Source organism: Miscanthus floridulus, chromosome 1, assembly GCF_019320115.1.
Source record: "Miscanthus floridulus cultivar M001 chromosome 1, ASM1932011v1, whole genome shotgun sequence".
Classification (NCBI taxonomy): domain Eukaryota; kingdom Viridiplantae; phylum Streptophyta; class Magnoliopsida; order Poales; family Poaceae; genus Miscanthus; species Miscanthus floridulus.
The window spans coordinates 148,472,952-148,492,077 of NC_089580.1; the positions used below are offsets into that span (position 1 = coordinate 148,472,952).

A 19,126-nucleotide genomic window follows, 5' to 3' on the forward strand; every position below is an offset into this window, starting at 1 on the left:
TGGCAAGTCCATATTTTGGAAAGGCAAGCATTTGATGTTGAATTATGTCACGTTGAAATGATGTGAAAACAAATTTATGTTTGATGTTGGGATTATGTCACGTTGAAATGATGTGAAAACAAATTTATGTTTGATGGTGGGATTATATCACGTTCAAATGATGTGAAAACAAATTTCCAGTCGAAACACAAGAGTTTTTCTGAATTTAATTAAACACTATATTTTTGCAATATCGAAATAGTAATTTAAACACTATATTGTGTTTTAAAACTTGTTAAAAAAATTAAAACTTTAGGTCACATAATTTTCCTGTGTGCAATAAAGAAAAATAGAATCTATATTTTTTTAAATATTTTTATGTCTTTTATTTAATTTTCTGTACAATTAACTATCCTTTTATCATTTGTGTAAAAAGAAATATATTAAAATCCTAATGAATTGGCGGACAGCGAAACTGTAGTTTGGCTGCCCGCCAAAAACCTTTAGTCCCGGGCGCCACCACCAGCCTTAGTCCCGGGCGCCACCACCAGCCAGGACTAAAGCTGTGACCTTTAGTCCCGGGCGTTAACAGGGCCCGGGACTAAAGGGCCTTTAGTCCCGGCTGGTGGTGGCGCCTAGGACTAAAGGTCCCCTCCCTTATATAGCCTCTGCGCCTGCCCCGGTCCCTCTTCTTCCTCCTCCCCACTGCCGAGCCAAGCCCTAACAGAGACCCACCGCCGCTCGTCCGATCCACCGCCAACATTGCACCTCGCAAGCCGTCCCCGCCCCGGCCCCGCTCCGCTGCGGCCATCCCCACCGCCGGACTGGTGCCCTGCCCCCTGAACCGCCGGATTGGAGGAGAGGAGGAGTAGGGCAGTAGAGGAGAGAAGGGAGGTGGAGGAGAGAAGGGAGAAGGAAGAAGGAGAAGGGAGGAGAAGGAGAAGGGAGAAGGAAGAAGGAGAAGGGAGGAGGAAGGAGAAGGGAGGAGGAGGAGCCTCAGCCGCTGGCCACGCCCCTCGCCGCCTCGTCATCACTGCCTCCGGGCGTCCATCACCGCCGACCCCTACGTACGTCGATCGTCACCGTCGACCCCTACGTACGTCGATATGTGTTTGTATGTGATATATGCAGAGGAACGCCTCGTTGTGTTGTATGCGGAGCAACGCCGCCTCGTTGTGTTGTATGCGGAGCAATGCCGCCTCGTTGTGTTGTATGCAGAGCAACGTCGCCCCGTTGTTGTATATGCAGAGCAACATCGCCCCGTTGTTGTATATGCGGAGCAACGCCGCCCTGTTGTTGTATACCATAGCGAGAACGACGATTCGCCCTAGCGAGAACGACGATTCGCCCTAGCGAGAATGACGAATTCGCCCTAGCGAGAACGACGAATTCGCCCTAGCGAGAACGACGAATTCGCCTAGGGCGAATTTGTCGTTCTCGCTAGGGCGAATTCGTCGTTTATATGACTTGTTTACATATATGACTTGTTTATATGACTTGTTTACATATATGACTTGTTTACATATATGACTTGTTGACATATATGATTGTTTACATATATGACTTGTTTATATGACTTGTTTATATATGTGACTTAGATTTATTTTGTTTATGACTTATTGTACATATATGACTTGTTTACATATATAACTTGTTTATATATATGTGACTTAGATAAATTTGTATATGACTTATTGTATATATATGACTTGTTTATATATGTGACTTAAATTTTGTTAAATTTGTTAGATATGGTTGCCCTGGGAGACAACATGGAGGAAGAAATGATGAATATTATTGCTAATGCTGGTGAGCAGGATGTTGATGACGGAAGTCAATACCTAGCTCTTCAAAATGAGCAAGAAAATGTTTTGCAAGAAAATACAAGCGAGGTATATATACTAAATATATATTATATGTGAATATTGTATATATTTCTGTGTACAAAAGATATTTATTTATTATTATTTTTATATGTAGCCCTCTGGATCGGCGACCACGACGGCGAAGAGCAAAAATGTTCGAGGACCGAAGAAACCACTGGAGGACCGGTACATAATATCAGAATTCAACATCAAGACAGGCGAACCACTTGATCCACATAAAAGGAAATTCGTGGAACACTGTGGGTACCTTGTAAGGGATAGAATTCCGATCAGTATCTGTGAATGGAAGAAAAAGATCAACGAGCTTGATGTTAGTTTTATCTCTGATGTTGACAAGAATTTGCTCTGGAATGATATCCTTGCCCATTTCACGTTGCAAGCGGATGATTATGATGATATTAACGATGATGAATTGAAGGAGCTAGTTCGATCATGGGCTATGAAGAAGATGGCCACACAATTCTAGACTTGAAAGAAACACCTATACAACACATACATCAAGAAGAACAAAACGCCGAATTTCAATACTGCTATGGGCCTGATCTCGAAACATAGGCCCTATTGGAATGATTTCGTAGAGTACAAGACATCAGCAGAGGGTGAGGCACGGGTGAGAAGGAACCAAGAGAATGCCCGAAAAAGGTATACCACCATGACATGGGATCAGGTGGCTACGATACTGCCATTCCAAAGTGGCAAAAAATGGAAGCGGACATTATTGCTAAGGGGATCGAACCAAAATCAGCCAAGTGGCCCCCACACTCGAAGAATTGGTTTTTTAGTCATGGGGGAAGACTCGACCCATAGACCGGTCTGGCAGTGTATGGGCAAAAACTCGAAACAGCAGCACGTCGATTGGCTTTTGCTATAGAAGCTAAAGAGATTGGTGTGTTCAAGCCCAATAGAGAGAAGGATGAGCTGGCGTATGCCATCAGGACTGCTGAACACACTGGCCGAACCAGAGGCTTAGGACACAACACTCCATAGGTTCATGGTTTCCCTAATGACAAGGAAACCTACCAAAGCCGCCAAAGAAACAAGGAGGAGCAAGCAGCGCGGGTGACAATGTTGGAGGAAATGGTGCTTGAAGCAAAGGAGCGAGAAAAAGCAATGGAAGCAAGAATGTAGGAAGAAATCAGAAAGCAAGTGCAGATAGCAATGAGTGCCTAGAGGCAGGCATCAGAGCCAGGAATGAATGTTAATATTAGCCCCCTGATCAGTTGAAAAGCAGCTGCGCTTCCACTGAGCTGCCAAAGCAAGATGACGCAGCGCTGCGCTTCCCCATGGATGATGTCACTACTCCAATGACATCAATTGAGCTACATGTTCCAAGGAGGAATGACACAATCAATGTCGCTGTCGGTGTTTTTACTCCTCCAGACCCTACCAAGACACCAAGAATCCATGGGGCACCAATACAACCTGGATATGCTAGGGTCGTAGTGGATAAAGTGAGTAAAGGTTATGAGGATCTAGCTCTTGACATTCCTGGAGGTGATGGAGAGAAGACTCTAAGAGAAGCAGAGAAGGCATATATACTATGGCGCAAGCGCTACATCATTATCCCTAGGGCGTCTGCTCCACCGCCAGCAGACATTAGGTGCGGACAAAAGTTAACAAAACAATTTTTTGATAATTTTCTATGGGCATGACTAATAATAAACATTTACTTATATCTCATTATTTTTTGTACTCACAAAGCAGGGCCTCCGCCAACCAAAGTCCAGTTGTTGCTTCTCCCGACCATGATAGTGCTCAGGGCAATGATGATGCCTTCGAAGGCACTGCTGCATCCCCACCATCTCCAACTCCTCCACCGCCTCCAAGGAAGTCCACAACTCCTCCGCTGAGGTCTCCAATGCCTCTGCCGCCTCCAAAGTCTGCACTGCCTCCAAGGCGGTCTCCAATGCCTCCCCCGCCTCCAAGGAAGCCAGCCCCTTAGAGGTCCGCCCCGCAAACGAAGTCGTTGCCCTGCCCATCGGCAAAGAAGCAGAAAGCAAATACTCATCCAGTTATTCCCCAAAAACTATCTTATGAGAAAAGTGAATAGGAATTAAAGGATGCAGTACAAAAAGAAGTGACAGATTTCTTTGGAGGTGCAAAACAGGCACGACAAGCGAGGGAGAACCCAGAGCCATCATACTTCTTCCTACCTCCAGATCAGCTAAGAAAGAAGTTGGAACAAAAAAACAGGATTCTCTTAAGAGCGCCGCGAAACAACCGATATCGGACTATGACCGCTCTCTCACCAAGTCATATGAGGCGGCGCAAAAAAAGAAGAGAGTAGGGAAAGGTGTTGCACAACTCGAACAACAATCACAACAATCAATCCCCCCTTGTCGTTCCTAACGAATATGGTTCAAACTTAAACTTAGTGGAGGAGGTAGGCGGCTATGAGTCGTTTCTTCGATTTTATGAGGACACTGGTTTGAACCTTGCCGAAGTGCTCACTGAAGGACCATCTGCTCCAGAAGTGGATCCTTACAAGAAATTTGTACCAGGCCAGAGTCTATACAACCCAGAGAAATTAGGTGAACTGGGTACGTAAATGTACCTGCTAAACGGGTGGTACATATCGGCGTCTGATGCGGGACAAATCTGTCTTTCTGTCAGAATTAGAAACCACCATTACTTCTATGGCAATGACATTATCTATGTCGAGCTTCCAGAATTACACCAACTATGCCACCTGGACTCTCTCGACAAAAGTCTCATTAGCTGCTATTGTCTGTAAGTGTGATTATTTTCTACTATATTCACAATTTCTTTATTATATATTCACAATATATATATTCACAATTTTCATGTATGCAGATATGAGATGACAGAACTTAGAAAGAGAAAGGATAATGATGTTGGGTTCGTTGATCCGTATGTCGTATACAAACACCCTAACCCCCCGAAGGATTATAAGCCTCAACCAGAGAGAAATCTCATGAATTTCGTAGTGAACCAACGCGACAAGAAGGAGATACTCTTCCCCTACAACTTCAAGTGAGTGTTATTATAAGTAATTAATGTTGATCATATATATGGGACATCAATATTTCCTTACTAGCTAGTTACCTCTCTCTCTCTCACACACACACACACACACACACACACACACACACATATATATATATATATATATATCTGTGTGTGTGTGTGTGTGTGTGTGTTTATGCAGCAATCACTGGATATTGATGGTCATCGATATGGCCAATAGTAGATTGAAAATCTTAGACTCGTTGAGAAAACCGCAAACAGAGTATCAAGACATGATAGCTATTATACAAGGGTAATTAATTTAGTTTCTCTAAACATATATATAATGACGCCGATCTCTCAACAATTATTAAAGGTTAAATTATTTTTTTATTTTATTGGGAGCAGGGTTTGGAAAATGTTCATTGAGGAACAAAAAATGAAACATTACAAAGCGCCACTGGGTGTAATCGCACACAAAGTAAGTACTATAACTACATATTTATATTCAATTAACACCATATGATGATTTCAATTCACCCTAATTGATTTTTTGTCGTGAAAGTGGGTTCTAAGGCAGGAGCAGGGTAACAACTACTGCGGATACTATGTTTGCGAGTTCATCATGACATACTCAAAGAGAACTCCTGAAGAGCAACTCAAAGTACGTATATAAATACTTTTTCCTTTATATTATTTCGATCGTATATTTACAATTTCTTTATTGCTCTCATTTGTATAAGTAATTACATAAGCAATACACATACATATATATATATATATTAATACTTTTTTCCTTTAACTTTTATTGAAGACTGAATGGTTGAGGAAAAGAGTCATATGACTTGACCAACTTAAAGCAATTCGAGAGACTATAGCAGGATTTCTAAATGACCAGGTCATCAACCCCAACGGCGAGTTCTACAATGACCCGAACGAAACGTGGATGCCAAATCTGGAGGAGTGAATTGCTAAGGACATAAATAATTTATATATCAAACCTTTGTAATATATATATATATATATATATATATGCACATATTATATGTACATAAAATAACATGTGTATATATATGATCATCATATATATACATGTACACGTATATTCGTTTGTTATTTATTACAAAGTTCGAATGAAAACTTACGCGTGCGAAGTACACATATATATTACTATTAGCAGCGTATTCGAAAATGTATTTTAATATCAAAACTAATCATTAAATAAAAAAAGAAACAAAAAATAGAAACCAGAAAAAGAAAAAAAAAGAGGGACATTTAGCCCCGGTTGGTGTTTCCAACCAGAACTAAAGGTCCTACCCCGTGGCGGTCCCTGGCCAGGCCTGGAGGCCCCCTTTACTCCCGGTTGGTGTTTCCAACCGGGACTAAAGGTCCTCCTTTAGTCCCGGGCGTCAAGCCGGGACTAAAGGAGGGTACCTTTAGTCCCAGATTGGTGCTCCCGGTTGGGAAATCGGGACTAAAGGGGTTTCCCAACCGGGAGCAAAAAGCCTTGCTGCACCAGTGGATTCAAAAGAAAAGGTCAAGGGCAAAGCCAAAAGTCCAGGTACATAAAGTTTTTTGAACGTGGCAAATTTGGAATGTAGCCACAAAATGCAAGCAGACAAATCTTAGTAGCAACACAAATATTGTGGCAACCAAATATACTAAAATATAGCCACATATGATGTTAGTGGCAATAGAACCTTATCAGATGCAAATGAATGACTTTTCGATGCAATAGAATAAGACCTTTTGCAACACAAGGCAAGATTAAGGCAACAAAGTTTTATCGTGGCTATATTCATAACTACTTGCAACTAATTCTTTTTTGGATGCAATATAGCAAAAGCTATTGCAACGCACATAAAGATTAACACAACGTAATTATATCGTTGCCATACACGCGACTACTTGCAACCAACTTTACAGTGGTGGCAACAACACCTAGCTATCGCAACACAAAATCAATATTATCACAACTCAACACTAGCTATGGCAATAGGCACCCATACTCGCAACCACCTTTTCCACTGTGGCATTAGCCCCTATGTCTTGCAACGAAGCTTATGACTAACGCAACACATAATTTTGGTGGCCATAAAGCCCATATATTGCTACCAGTTATGATGTTGGTTGCCATAGAACCAAATATTGCAACCAAATGTGTGGTGTTGCGAAAACAAGTGGTGCTATAAGAGTCAAATCCTTGTAGTGTATGCATATTTGGAACCAATATGAAAATAGCTCTCTTTCTAATGCTTCAAATATGGATAATAATATCAAAATGACCCTATTCCTAATGCTACATATATGGATGAACAAAAATGGCTCGTCATTTTGCAACATGAACGAGGCTATATTCAGTGGCACTAACAGGACATGGCAACATGTTTGTGGACTTTTAAACGTTGTCACTCCTATGTACACTACATGTTTATCTCCACGCTTTAAAATATTTGCGCTCCAAGTCAGATCAGGGTACCAAACAAATCCTTTATGTATAAGCATAGTAGCCGTTTGGTGGAAAGATTGTTGTCCTTGGTGGGGATTTCAGACAGGTCCTCCCTGTTGTGCGGAAAGGATCCATAGCTCAAATAATGGGTGCTTCTCTATGAAGGTCGTATCTTTGGGAATCCATGTGCCACCTAAAGATCATTCGCAACATGAGGGCTCAGAGTGACTCATGGTTTGCAGATTATCTGTTGCGCATTAGTGGTGGAACGAAAGAGGTTAACAGAGATGGCAATGTACATATTCCAGACGAGATATATGCCCCGTACTCTGGCGATGCCGAGAAAGATCTTCATACATTGATCGACATCATCTTTCTAGATCTAAATGCAAACATGGCGGACAAAGACTACATCACCACCAGAGTGATTTTATCTACACGTAACGATTAGGTGGACATGATCAATATGAAAATGATTGATATGTTCTAGGGCGGCGAGACGGTGTATCACAATTTTGACTCCGCGATAGATGATCCACATAACTACTATCCATCAGAGTTCCTTAACAGTTTGACCCCCAATGGGCTGCCTCCACACGTCTTGAAGCTCAAGCTCGAGTGTCCTATCATATTGCTTAGGAATATTGACCCTGCCAATGGGCTATGCAACGGTACAAGGCTAGGGGTGCGAGGGTTCCTAAGAAATACAATCGACATGGAAATCGTGGTGGGGCAGCATGCTGGGAAGCGGGTATTCCTTCCTCGAATACCGCTATGCCCGTCTGATGACGAGATGTTCCCGTTCCAGTTTAAGAGGAAGTAATTTCCTATCAGGCTGAGCTTTGCCATGATGGTCAACAAGTCACAGGGCTAAACTATCCCGAACGTGGGTGTGTACCTACCCGCACTCGTGTTCTCTCATAGTCAGTTGTACGTTGCGATGTATAGAACCACGTCAAGAACCAATATTAAGATCCTTGCCCTCCCACCTGATGTGGAGGCACAAGAGGAGGAGGCCAAAAAGATAGAGAAGAAAAATGCTAAAAAGAATGCCGAGGGGGAAAAATAAGAATGCGTCAAATAAAAAAGATAAGGATAAGAAGAGCCCAATAGCGGATGGAACTTTCATGAAGAATATTGTATTTAAGGAGGTTCTAACGCCATAGGCGAGTTAATAGAACATTACTAACGCATACAATGCATTTTTTCCATTCAATTTATATTGTACAAATAATATCTCACTAATGCTATATTTGTTGCTGTTCCTAGGTATTTTTAAATGGTTTATCAGACTCTACACGAAGATGTTGTATATACACTTGTGTGATGGCATAATGAAAATTGAACATGTGTTATATTATTGTTATAAAAATGACACTTTGAGTGTTTTGTTCATAATATTTTGTTTTGTAACCATTCATAACTATTACACGTGTATGTTCTTAAAACCATGAGTTTTGTCGACTTTTTCCACTTTTCTCATGTACCAATGTGGGATCAACCGAATTAGCACCTACATAATTACAAATATAAATTACTTGAATAAAACCAACGAAGCAAGTTAGCGATAATAATAAACAATAGTGCTAAACAACACCATACCAGTGGTCGTGGGATGGCACGATCGTAGTGGCGTTGGTTCCGCGCATTCAGGAGGATAGCTCCTTTGTATTATCCTTTGTTGCACTAGGGTCATTAGTTTGTGAGCACGAAAGAAATGGATATCGGAGATTTCTTTCTGCCAATATAAAATATTATCTTAGCCACATCACCGAAAGGTCTATAAAGTAAAGTTTGTGAGCCTGCGACGCCGCGCACTCTGTGACTGTATTAAATTCATAAAGTTTGCCTTTTGGATTAAATGTCTGTAAGGAAAATGGACCCTAGGCCCATTTACTTTGGATTTTGGTGTTTGATGACCAACACAACCAAATTGGACTAATGAATTTGCAAGTGATTGTTTTGTAGTTCAATAGGGTGCAAGACGTGACTTGGACGAAGGCGACGTGATGATCCGATGATCAACACCATAAGCAAGACCTTAGGAGCACAAGAGAAGACCCAAGATATCAAGCAAAGTCCAAGCATGAAGATAGGAACCAAGACGCACGCAAAATCGTGAAGAAATGAGCCCACAGAAGTGACCGGACGCTGTACCGGACGCTGGAGGAAAGTGACCGGATGCTCCGATCAGTGGCTCGGCAACAGCAGGCGTTAGCAGCAGTGACCGGATGCTGAACAAGTAAATCGATCGGACGCACCGATGGCATTGTTCATCAGTCTGACAACACACTCAGCATGTGACCGGATGCTGGCGGCAAACCGACCAGACGTAGGACAACAGCGTCCGATCGAGTACAGAGAGGTTCTAGAGCGGCGAACTTGCGATCGGACGTGTCCAGTGGCAAGTGACCGGACGCTGGCAATATCCGATAAGTTGTTCATGGCTCCAACGGTCGGGACGACCGGATGCGTCCGATCAGGACGAATCCAGCGTCTGATCAGTAGTAGAAAAGTGGGACTTCATCCCCAACGGCTACTTTCTCAGTGGGGCTTATAAATACAACCCCCAACCAGCCAAATGACAGGAGTGGAGCTGAGGAAACATACCAAGGGTGTTGATACACCATTTGAGTTATCTCCACATGCATAGTGCTTAGTGTTTTATTAGGTGATTAGCGTAGGTGCTTTGCGAAGTGCTTAGGTTGATTAGAGCACCACTTATGCGCTTGCTCTAGGTTTAGGCCTAGTGTTTAGTGAGGTTAGCATACCTCTTATCACTCGGTACTTGCGTGCACCATTGTTGTACATCAGAGGGGCTTGTAGTCTTGCGAGATCACACCAACCGCGTTTGTGGTGTGGCCGCCACCGTGTACTGGAGGAAACAAGGCCCGCGGCGTTTTGGCCGGAAGCTTGATAGTGAAGACGGCAGGGAGCATCTAGGAGAGGCTTGCCGGAAGGCACATTAGAGATTCACTTGCACGTGGGGAAGGCCCGAGGCTATCCACGGAGTTACCCGACCGAGAGCTTAGCCCTTGCGAGGGATTCCTTATGAGGGGCTCCAACGAGGACTAGGGGGAAGCTTGCACGCTTCTCAATACCTCGGTAAAAATACCGGAGTCATCGATAGGAGTTTGCATATCTCTACCTTGCTCTTTAGCTTCTGCATTTACATTGATTGCTTTACTCCTTTTGCGGTAGAGATAGCAACACACTAGCTAAACCGTAGTTGCATATTTAGATAGTTTATCTTTTACACAGGTTTTGCTAAGGTGAGAAAAAGAGGCCATAGTTTAGGAGTTAGAATTTTAAGTTGCCTAATTCACCCCCACCCCCTCTTAGGCGTCATGGTCCCGTTCAATTGGTATCAGAGCCGGTTGGCTCAATTTGGACCTTTGGTTTAACCGTTGTTGAGCCGACGCTATTTAGAGTGGTTAGGATGGATACATCTAGGCCTCAGCACTTTGACGGCACTAACTTCCCCTACTATAGAGCTAGAATGGCTTGCTACCTTGAGGCAGTTGATTTGGGAGTTTGGAGAGTCACTCGAGACGGGATGAAACCTATTAAGAATCCCGATAAACCCATGAAGAGTGATGAAAAGGAAATTCATTTCAATGCTAGAGCAAAAAATTGCTTGTTTGAATCTTTTAGCATGGATGTGTTTAACCAAGTGTTCACTTTAAATACGGCACATGAAATTTGGTTAAAACTTCAAGAGCTCCATGATGGCACAAGCAATGTCCATGAGCAAAAATATTGTCTAGCTAAACAAAACTATGATTCCTTCGAAATGAATGATGATGAGCTTGTTCGTGATATGTATTATCGTTTGAATCTAATTATCAATGAGCTCCATTCTATAGGATTAATAAAGCTAGATGATGCGGACAACGTAAGGAAGATCATCTCCGTGCTACCACAAAAGAAATATGCAAGCATCATCACCATCCTTCACAATATGGAGGACTTGAGCACCATGACTCCGGCCATAGTCATTGACAAGATAGTGGCATTTGAAATATTATGCAAGATGGGTCAAGAAGATGCCTCTTCATCAAGCAAAGGCAAAGCTCTTGCATGTGGCAAGAAGAAGATGAAGGGTAAGCAAATTGAGACAAGCTCAAGCTCAAGCTCCTCAAGTGAAGAAGATGATGATGATGAGGATGATGATGATGATGATGAAGATTCAAGTGATGATGATCAATCTTCCTCCTCCACCTCCGACCTTGATGAAGAATCAATCAAACTTATCAACAAGGTGGAGAAGATGATCCAAAGGCTCAATGTCAAGGGTGTATCCATCCAAATTCAAGATATCATCTTCACCAATCAAAGAAATGAGCAAATAAAAAGAGGATGTTATGGATGCGACGAGTTGGGGCACTTTGTGGAAGTTTGTCCAAACAAGCCCACACCCAAGACAAAGAAGAAGGCATGCAGGAACCAAGCCCTCACATCAATAAGGTCATGGGATGATTCTTCAAGTGAAGAAGAACACCATCACAAGAGGCGAGAGCACAAGCACTCATCATCAAGCTCTTCATGTGTGTGCCTTATGGCACAAGGTAACGAAAGCTCATCCTCTAGTGAGAGTGATAGTGATGATGAAATGCCTTCTTATGAAGAAATTGTGCAACAAAATCTTAATTATGCTAAAGTTTGCACTAGTCAACAAAAGAAGCTTGGAAAGATAAAAGAAAAGCTAGATAGTTCACAAGTAGCCTACAAAACATTGCTTGAACAATATGAGAATGTTGCCAATCTCAATGTTGAACTATCTACTAAAATTGAGTGACTTGAGGCTAGTGCAACAACAAATGCATGCACAATCAATGATGAGCAACTTGTAAAGAAAAATGAAAAATTAAATGAAAAGTTAGCTAGCTCACAAGATGCTTATAAAAGTTTGCTTGCTAAAATGGAAACCATGTGCAAACATTGTGATGAACTAACTAATAAAGTTGCTAATCTTGAAGTCGTTAGCACAATCCCCACCAAGGCATCTAAAAAGAAAAGTTCTAACATGTCTAAAAGGGATGCCTCTACTTCTTGTAATGATTTATGTTTAGACTCATCCTTGTGCAACCAAGTTTGTGTTGAGAAAGTTGTTATAGATACATGCACACAAGAGGTTGCAAAGGAGAATGAGCAACTCAAGCAAGAAGTAGCTCGCCTCACCAAGGACTTGACTCAAGTGAAAGGCAAGACGAAGCAAGCCCAACTTCATTAAGATAACACCGTCAAAGGAGTGAAGAAGCTTGATGAAGAACAAACCGTGGTTTGCTATGTGTGCCACTAGGAAGGCCACAAGTTCTACGAGTGCAAGGTGAAAAATGGGGAGGAGCAAAGAAGAAGGAGAAAAGCAAACAAGCAAGCTCTCCAACACCTACACCATACTTGCTAAAGAAGAAGAAAAATGACAAGGTGGTGGCTATCAAGGTGAACAAGCAAGCCAACAATGGGGTCAAACACTTTTGGGTGCCAAAGGAAATCATCTCCAACATGAAGAGAACCAAGAAGGTTTGGATCCCGAAAGAGAAGTGAGAAGTCCAATGGACATCGGAGAATTTGGAGACTTGGCAAAGTATGGATGCATTTTATGGGGTGCATCATGATGGACAAAATCATTGCTAAGTGGGTTAGTGAATACTATGTACCCAAATTCCCTCCCCATGTTAGGTAACTAGATTCAATTTACTTCAATTGGTATTAGATTTAAATTTTCCTACAATTAGAATCTTTTAGCATCTAGTTACTCTTCATGCCTAGGTTTGCGTTTGCATTCTTATATATTTTCTCATGCATACACTAGGTATTTCATATGGTAGGCTTGCTCGGTTTCATACTTATTCCTTGGAGCAATCCTACATGGTTTAAAATTCTTTAGGAGCACGGCACATAGCTTGTCCTTCAATTGTTCATCTAATATGTGCCAAAGTCCAAATTATAGATAATTTCTCCCGAATATCGCCTTTGAAAATGACCCTCACATTCATGTGATGTCATCTTTCAAGTGGTATTTTTTATTCTAAAATCAATGTGCATGTTTCCTACAAGTATTCCATTCTTGTGTGCACAAATTTAGACAAAGGTTACTCTATAAGTTGGATGCTTTGAGACTAACACCTTTTCAAGCTTATCATGTGTGTAGTAGTCTCATTGCAAGGAAAATGGAGTCATCGGAGTTACGCATCATACTTCAAATATCCACCACCGATTGCAAGTGGTAGAAATCAAATTGATTTCTACATGTGGTATTTCTAAACCAATATCATCATGTTGATTTTATTTTGATATTTATATGTTTTCTCCGTGCATTATATAGATTAAATTTCCTTGTGCAATACTTTGCCAATTATGCATATGCTTTGCCTTCTATCATATGTATGTATATATTTAGGGGGAGCTTAGTCTATATAATGTGAGAGTCAAATTTTATGATCTATTTCACTCTACACATAAAGGATCACAAAGTTTGACCCTCCCTTGTGCTACTAATGTCTTTCTTTTTTGGTGTTTGATTCCAAAGGGGGAGAATTTAGAGGACCAAAAGCAAGCATTAATTTATAGTAATGGTCCGAGAAAGGGAGGATTGTGGATTATGGATTAGCCTATGTAATGGGGAGAATTTGTAGGAAACAAGGCTTAAATCCATAATACCACATGGGGATATTTGCAAAGGCAAGATGAGTACTTATGTAGACTTCCAAGTAGTATCTGTTAGCATCATATAATCTTGTCTCTTGCATTGCATCCTAGCAAGTAGATAGGTTTTAAATTCAAAATTTTTATTATTTGCTTGCTTTGGTTGTGTTGTCATCAATCACCAAAAAGGGGGAGATTGTAAGGAAAATGGATCCTAGGCCTATTTACTTTGGATTTTTGTGTTTGATGACCAACACAACCAAATTAGAATAATGAATTTGCAAGTGATTGTTTTGTAGTTCAATAGGGTGCAAGACGTGACTTGGACGAAGGTGACGTGATGATCCGATGATCAACACCACAAGCAAGACCTTAGGAGCACAAGAGAAGACCCAAGATATCAAGCAAAGTCTAAGCACGAAGATAAGAACCAAGCCGCACACAAGATCGCGAAGAAATGAGCTCATAGAAGTGACCGGACACTGGACCGAACGCTGGAGGAAAGTGCCCGGACGCTCCGATCAGTGGCTCGGCAATAGCAGGCGTCAGCAGTAGTGACCAGACGCTGAACAAGTAAATTGACCGGACACACCGATGGCACTGTTCCTCAGTCCGACAACACACTCAGCAAGTGACCGGACGCTGGCGGCAAACCGACCGGATGTAGGACAACAGCGTCCGATCGAGTACAGAGATGTTCTAGAGCGGCGAACTTGCGACCGGACGTGTCCGGTGGCAAGTGACCGGACGCTGGCAGCGTCCGATCAGTTGTTCGCGGCTCCAACAGTTGGGACGACCGGACGCTTCCGATCAGGACGACTCCAGCGTTTGGTCAGTAGAAGAAAAGCGGGACTTCGTCCCCAACGGCTACTTTCTCAGTGGGGCTTATAAATACAACCCCAACCGGACAAATGACAGGAGTGGAGCTGAGGAAACATACCAAGGGTGTTGATACACCATTTTAGTTATCTCCACATGTATAGTGCTTAATGTTTTGTTAGGTGATTAGCGTTGGTGCTTTGCGAAGTGCTTAGGTTGATTAGACCACCGCTTATGCGCTTGCTCTAGGTTTAGGCCTAGTGTTGAGTGAGGTTAGCATAGCCTTACCACTCGGCGCTTGCGCGCACCATTGTTATATATCGGAGGGGCTTGTAGTCTTACGAGATCACACCAACCGCGTTTGTGGTGTGGTCGCCACCGTGTACCGGAGGGAACAAGGCCCGCGGCGTTTCGGCCGAAAACTTGATAGTGAAGACGGCGGGGAGCATCCAGTAGAGGCTTGCCGGAAGGCACGTCAGAGACCCGACCGGGAGCTTGGCCCTTGCGGGGGATTATTTGCGAGGGGCTCCAACGAGGACTAAGAGGAAGCTTGCGCGCTTCTCGATACCTCGGTAAAAATACCAGAGTCGTCGACGGGAGTTTGCATATCTCTACCTTGCTCTTTAGCTTTTGCATTTACATTGATTGCTTTACTCCTTTTGCGGTAGAGATAGCAACACTCTAGCAAAACCATAGTTGCACATTTAGATAGTTTATCTTTTACATAGGTTTTGCTAAGATAAGAAAAAAATTGTCGTAGTTTAGGAGTTAGAATTTTAAGTTGCTTAATTCACCCCCTCCTCTTAGGCGTCGTGATCCCCTTCGATGTCACTTTAACGTTGGTATTTAATTTTTACAGTATTGTTATCTTATCGTATGATCCATGTGTTTTTAGTATAAAATATTAGATATCTCGTAGCAACGTACGGGGATGCCACCTGGTATATATAGAAGCAACGAAATGTGACGGTAAACAGTAAACACACACATCAGAAGTACTATTTCGGTTACTTGCGTGAAATTAAAGCAGCATATAGGGACGACGACGACGAACGAAGAGCGAGGCTCATCAGGCTCTGGTGGCGGAGAGCGCCGGCCGTCGGGGACCAGGTGCCAATCAGCCAGAAGCCATGGACCGGTGCATGTGCATCAGTGCATGTGGAGGAGGTGGGCGAGACCCACATCCGTGGACCGTGGAAAAGCAGGGATTATAGGTGCTAGGACGTGTCCCGTCGCTAGCTAGCTCTATGTGTAGCTAGTCTCTGCGCATGCATGCATATGGACCGGTCCATATTACATACTCCCTCTGTCGTGATTTATTTGTCGTTTCCGGTTTTCGTGCCGACTCGATTTGTAGAAAATACTAACAACATTTGTATCTCTAAATAAATTTATTAAAAAACTAGATTTAAAGATCTTTTCGATGATACCAATTATGTATCATAAATATTAATATATTTTAATATATATTTTGTTAAAATTATTTTTCGGAAAGCGAAAGCGATAGATATTTTGGGACGGAAGGAGGACGTACGCAAGAATCGATCCATCTCTCTGTAGGACGTGCGGTGGTGATCTCAGCCGCTCCACGCGCAAAAGAAGTAATGCATGCATGCAAAGGCGGCTTCGCCGGTAGATTCGTGAGGGACGACGCAAAAGGCCAAAAGGGTGGCACCTTTCTTTCACATCCTCAGATGAGGTGTTTGAAAAAGGATGGTTGACAAAGCCTCCGCGGAAAAACAAATTAAACACGACAATATATCTGGGCTGCACAGATGACAAGGCGATCTAGATATAAGCTAGACAACAAAATAGGCCTCACTGAGAAAAGTTTATTAGTGATATATCTAGTGATGTGTGGTGGCAGTAGTAATGTTTGCTATATCTATTTGGACCATAAAATACTCCAAAATAATGGTCCAAAATGCATGAATAGCAAACACTCCAAATAAAAAGTTACCAGCACGTACATCCCCCACAACCGTGCATCACGCATTCAGCCTTTGTCCTATTCGTGGTTCCGCAGACACACGAGTTATATACTACTGCACAACGTATTTGGCAGGCCATGCATAGTGCCTGCAAGCAGCACGGACACCTGAAAGTCAAGCGGCGAACGTGCCCACGGGCATAAGTGGGTTGTCCGTTGCATGCGCTACCTTTCCGCCCGGCTTTCGGGGGGGGGGGGGGGGGGGGGGGGGGGGGGGGGGGGGGGCAGCCAACGTAGCTGTACATGACTCATCATCTTTATCCCGATCGATCCATCCGCCTGCAGGCTGCTGCAACTAGCGCGCTAGCTCCACGTACGCGGCGAGAGAGATTTATCATTGCCCGGCGGCCCTCCCACGCACAAAAATGCGTGATCTCATGGAAGGTTTACACGCTACCTGCTAGCGGGCTTGTGCGTACGTACGTGCAACTTTGTTTCATGACGATAACTAAATATATGCATGCATGCCCTTTCACGATACGATGACTGTCGTTTCTCTCCTCGCTAATATTATTTGTTCCCACGAGGATTAATTATATTTTTTGTTACTGGTGCGGGCGTGCACTAGCGTACAAGCAAGAAGAACAGTACGTAGTAGGGTGCAGGGCCTACAGTGTGCGGTGCGGGTTCTTAATTTCCTAGAGAGGTCCCGCCCATGCATGGTTTCAGATTCTGCGAGAATTTCCAACACACCACCGGCGGGCACCACACGTACAGCTATACCGCCGGAACCTTCGAGTGGATATATACCTTTATACAGTCCACGGATGCATAACTATTTGATTTGTTGATGAACTAGCCAGCGTGCGCCGCTAACATACTGAGACACCAAACTCATCGATACCCCTGAAAAAAACCAGTAATTGTCGGGTGCCACACGTTTAATCCGGATCCCCACCTCAAGCCAAATGGGCCAGGAGAGGCCCGATACCCGGCCCTGGCTGCCGCCGGAGCCTCCCCTCACACGGTGTGGATGGCACGTGACCAGGGGCGGGCCACCACCGACCCACAATCTCACCATATCTGGAAGATCCAGAATAAAAAGGAAAGACCGAATAAAATAGCAAAATAAATAGAGAATTGCCTAGGAAAATAGGATTGAGGTTTATTAGAGCATCTCCAAGAGTTCCTTAATTTTTTCTTCTAAAAAAACTTGTAGTTTAGCAACTCCTAAAAAGATATTAGAAGGGGAAAAGATAGTCATCTCCAAGAGTTTTTAATAAATGTCATCTAAAAAATCAAACTTGAGGCCCACATCATCTCCACGCTGATTCATGGCCGCTATCGGCTCAGAGGTGGGCACGAAACGGGTCTCCATGCCGGTGTTGGTGAGGAAGCCCGGTATTGGGGGCGGCGAACCCCTGCGATCGGCGACGGCGACACGAGATGCTCGCTCTGCTCTTCGTCAGTGGCGACGGCAGCCGCTGGGGTCTCGTCGTACTCGAAGCAACGTGCGAAGCAAAGGAATCCATCCAACCAAGGCACCGTACGTGAGTACGTGACGTGTGGTTGATGATCACGATCATCTCCGACCCCGAGCGATCACATGGCCAGCGGCAATCATGCGGCATGCTGTAAAAGGGTCCAGCAGCCGGCCGGCCGGCGCGATCTCGCGGTGGCGATGGATTCCTGCTGCATGTAGTAGGGGAGCAGTGCGACGGTGTTCTGGCAGCGGAGCTGGTCGTAGAAGCGGCGGATGAACTCCTCCGCGTCGGCGTCCACGGCCTGGTTGCCGACGCCTTCGTCCTCGGACAAGTAGTTGGACGGATACGCGCGACGGCAGCAGCGCGTAAAGTTACGCGGAAGGAGGAGAAATTTTCCAAGTCCTAAAAGATTAGGAGTAAATATTAGAAGCTGTTGGAGAGGGGTTTTTCTCCATCTTTCTAAAAAAACCAAGATTAGAAGGATGTTTAAGGAACTCTTGGAGATGCTCTTAAGGAATAAAGTAGTTTTTGCTTATAAAAGAAGAGTCCAAATCTTTAAGGACTCTTCTTATAGTTTTCTTGTTGTGCAAGTCTTATATAGGGAATATAAATTGGGAGCATTGTAACTATTTGGATCAAGCAAGAATAGAGCTTTGCTCTATAAACCCCTGGCTCTTTCTCGCTCTCTCAAAACACTTCAATGCTTGATTATTTGATTTGCTGGATTGTTATGCAATTTGAATTTAATTACAAGTAGATTCTATTTTTTTTCCATTTTTGTAAGAAAATGGACCCAATGGGCCATTATGTTGAATTTTAGTGTTTGATGAACAACATGACCATTTATACTAATATCGTTTGCTAGTACACAAGGAATAGTTCAAATGGATGTGAGATGGACTTCGATTTAGGCAACGTGAATGATCTGGATGATCAGGACCTCAAGCAAGACATTAGAAAGACT

At 43.2% G+C, this 19,126-nt stretch overlaps 1 protein-coding gene across 1 annotated transcript; it reads left to right on the forward strand.

Annotated features, from left to right (window-relative positions):
• The first annotated feature begins 7,492 nt into the window (after window positions 1–7,492).
• On the forward strand, window positions 7,493–8,104 carry LOC136465108 (uncharacterized). The gene is made up of 2 exons (XM_066463975.1): window positions 7,493–7,705; window positions 7,772–8,104. Exons 1-2 carry the CDS (start codon window positions 7,493–7,495, stop codon window positions 8,102–8,104), a joined length of 546 nt encoding a protein of 181 aa, XP_066320072.1.
• The last annotated feature ends 11,022 nt before the right edge of the window (window positions 8,105–19,126 follow it).

Coding starts and splice junctions, on each gene's coding strand:
- LOC136465108 (XM_066463975.1), top strand. CDS start 7,493: ATGAGGGCTCAGAGTGACTCATGGTTTGCAGATTATCTGTTGCGCATT. Junction 7,706..7,771: donor AAGACTACATCACCACCAGA/GTGATTTTATCT, acceptor GATATGTTCTAG/GGCGGCGAGACGGTGTATCA.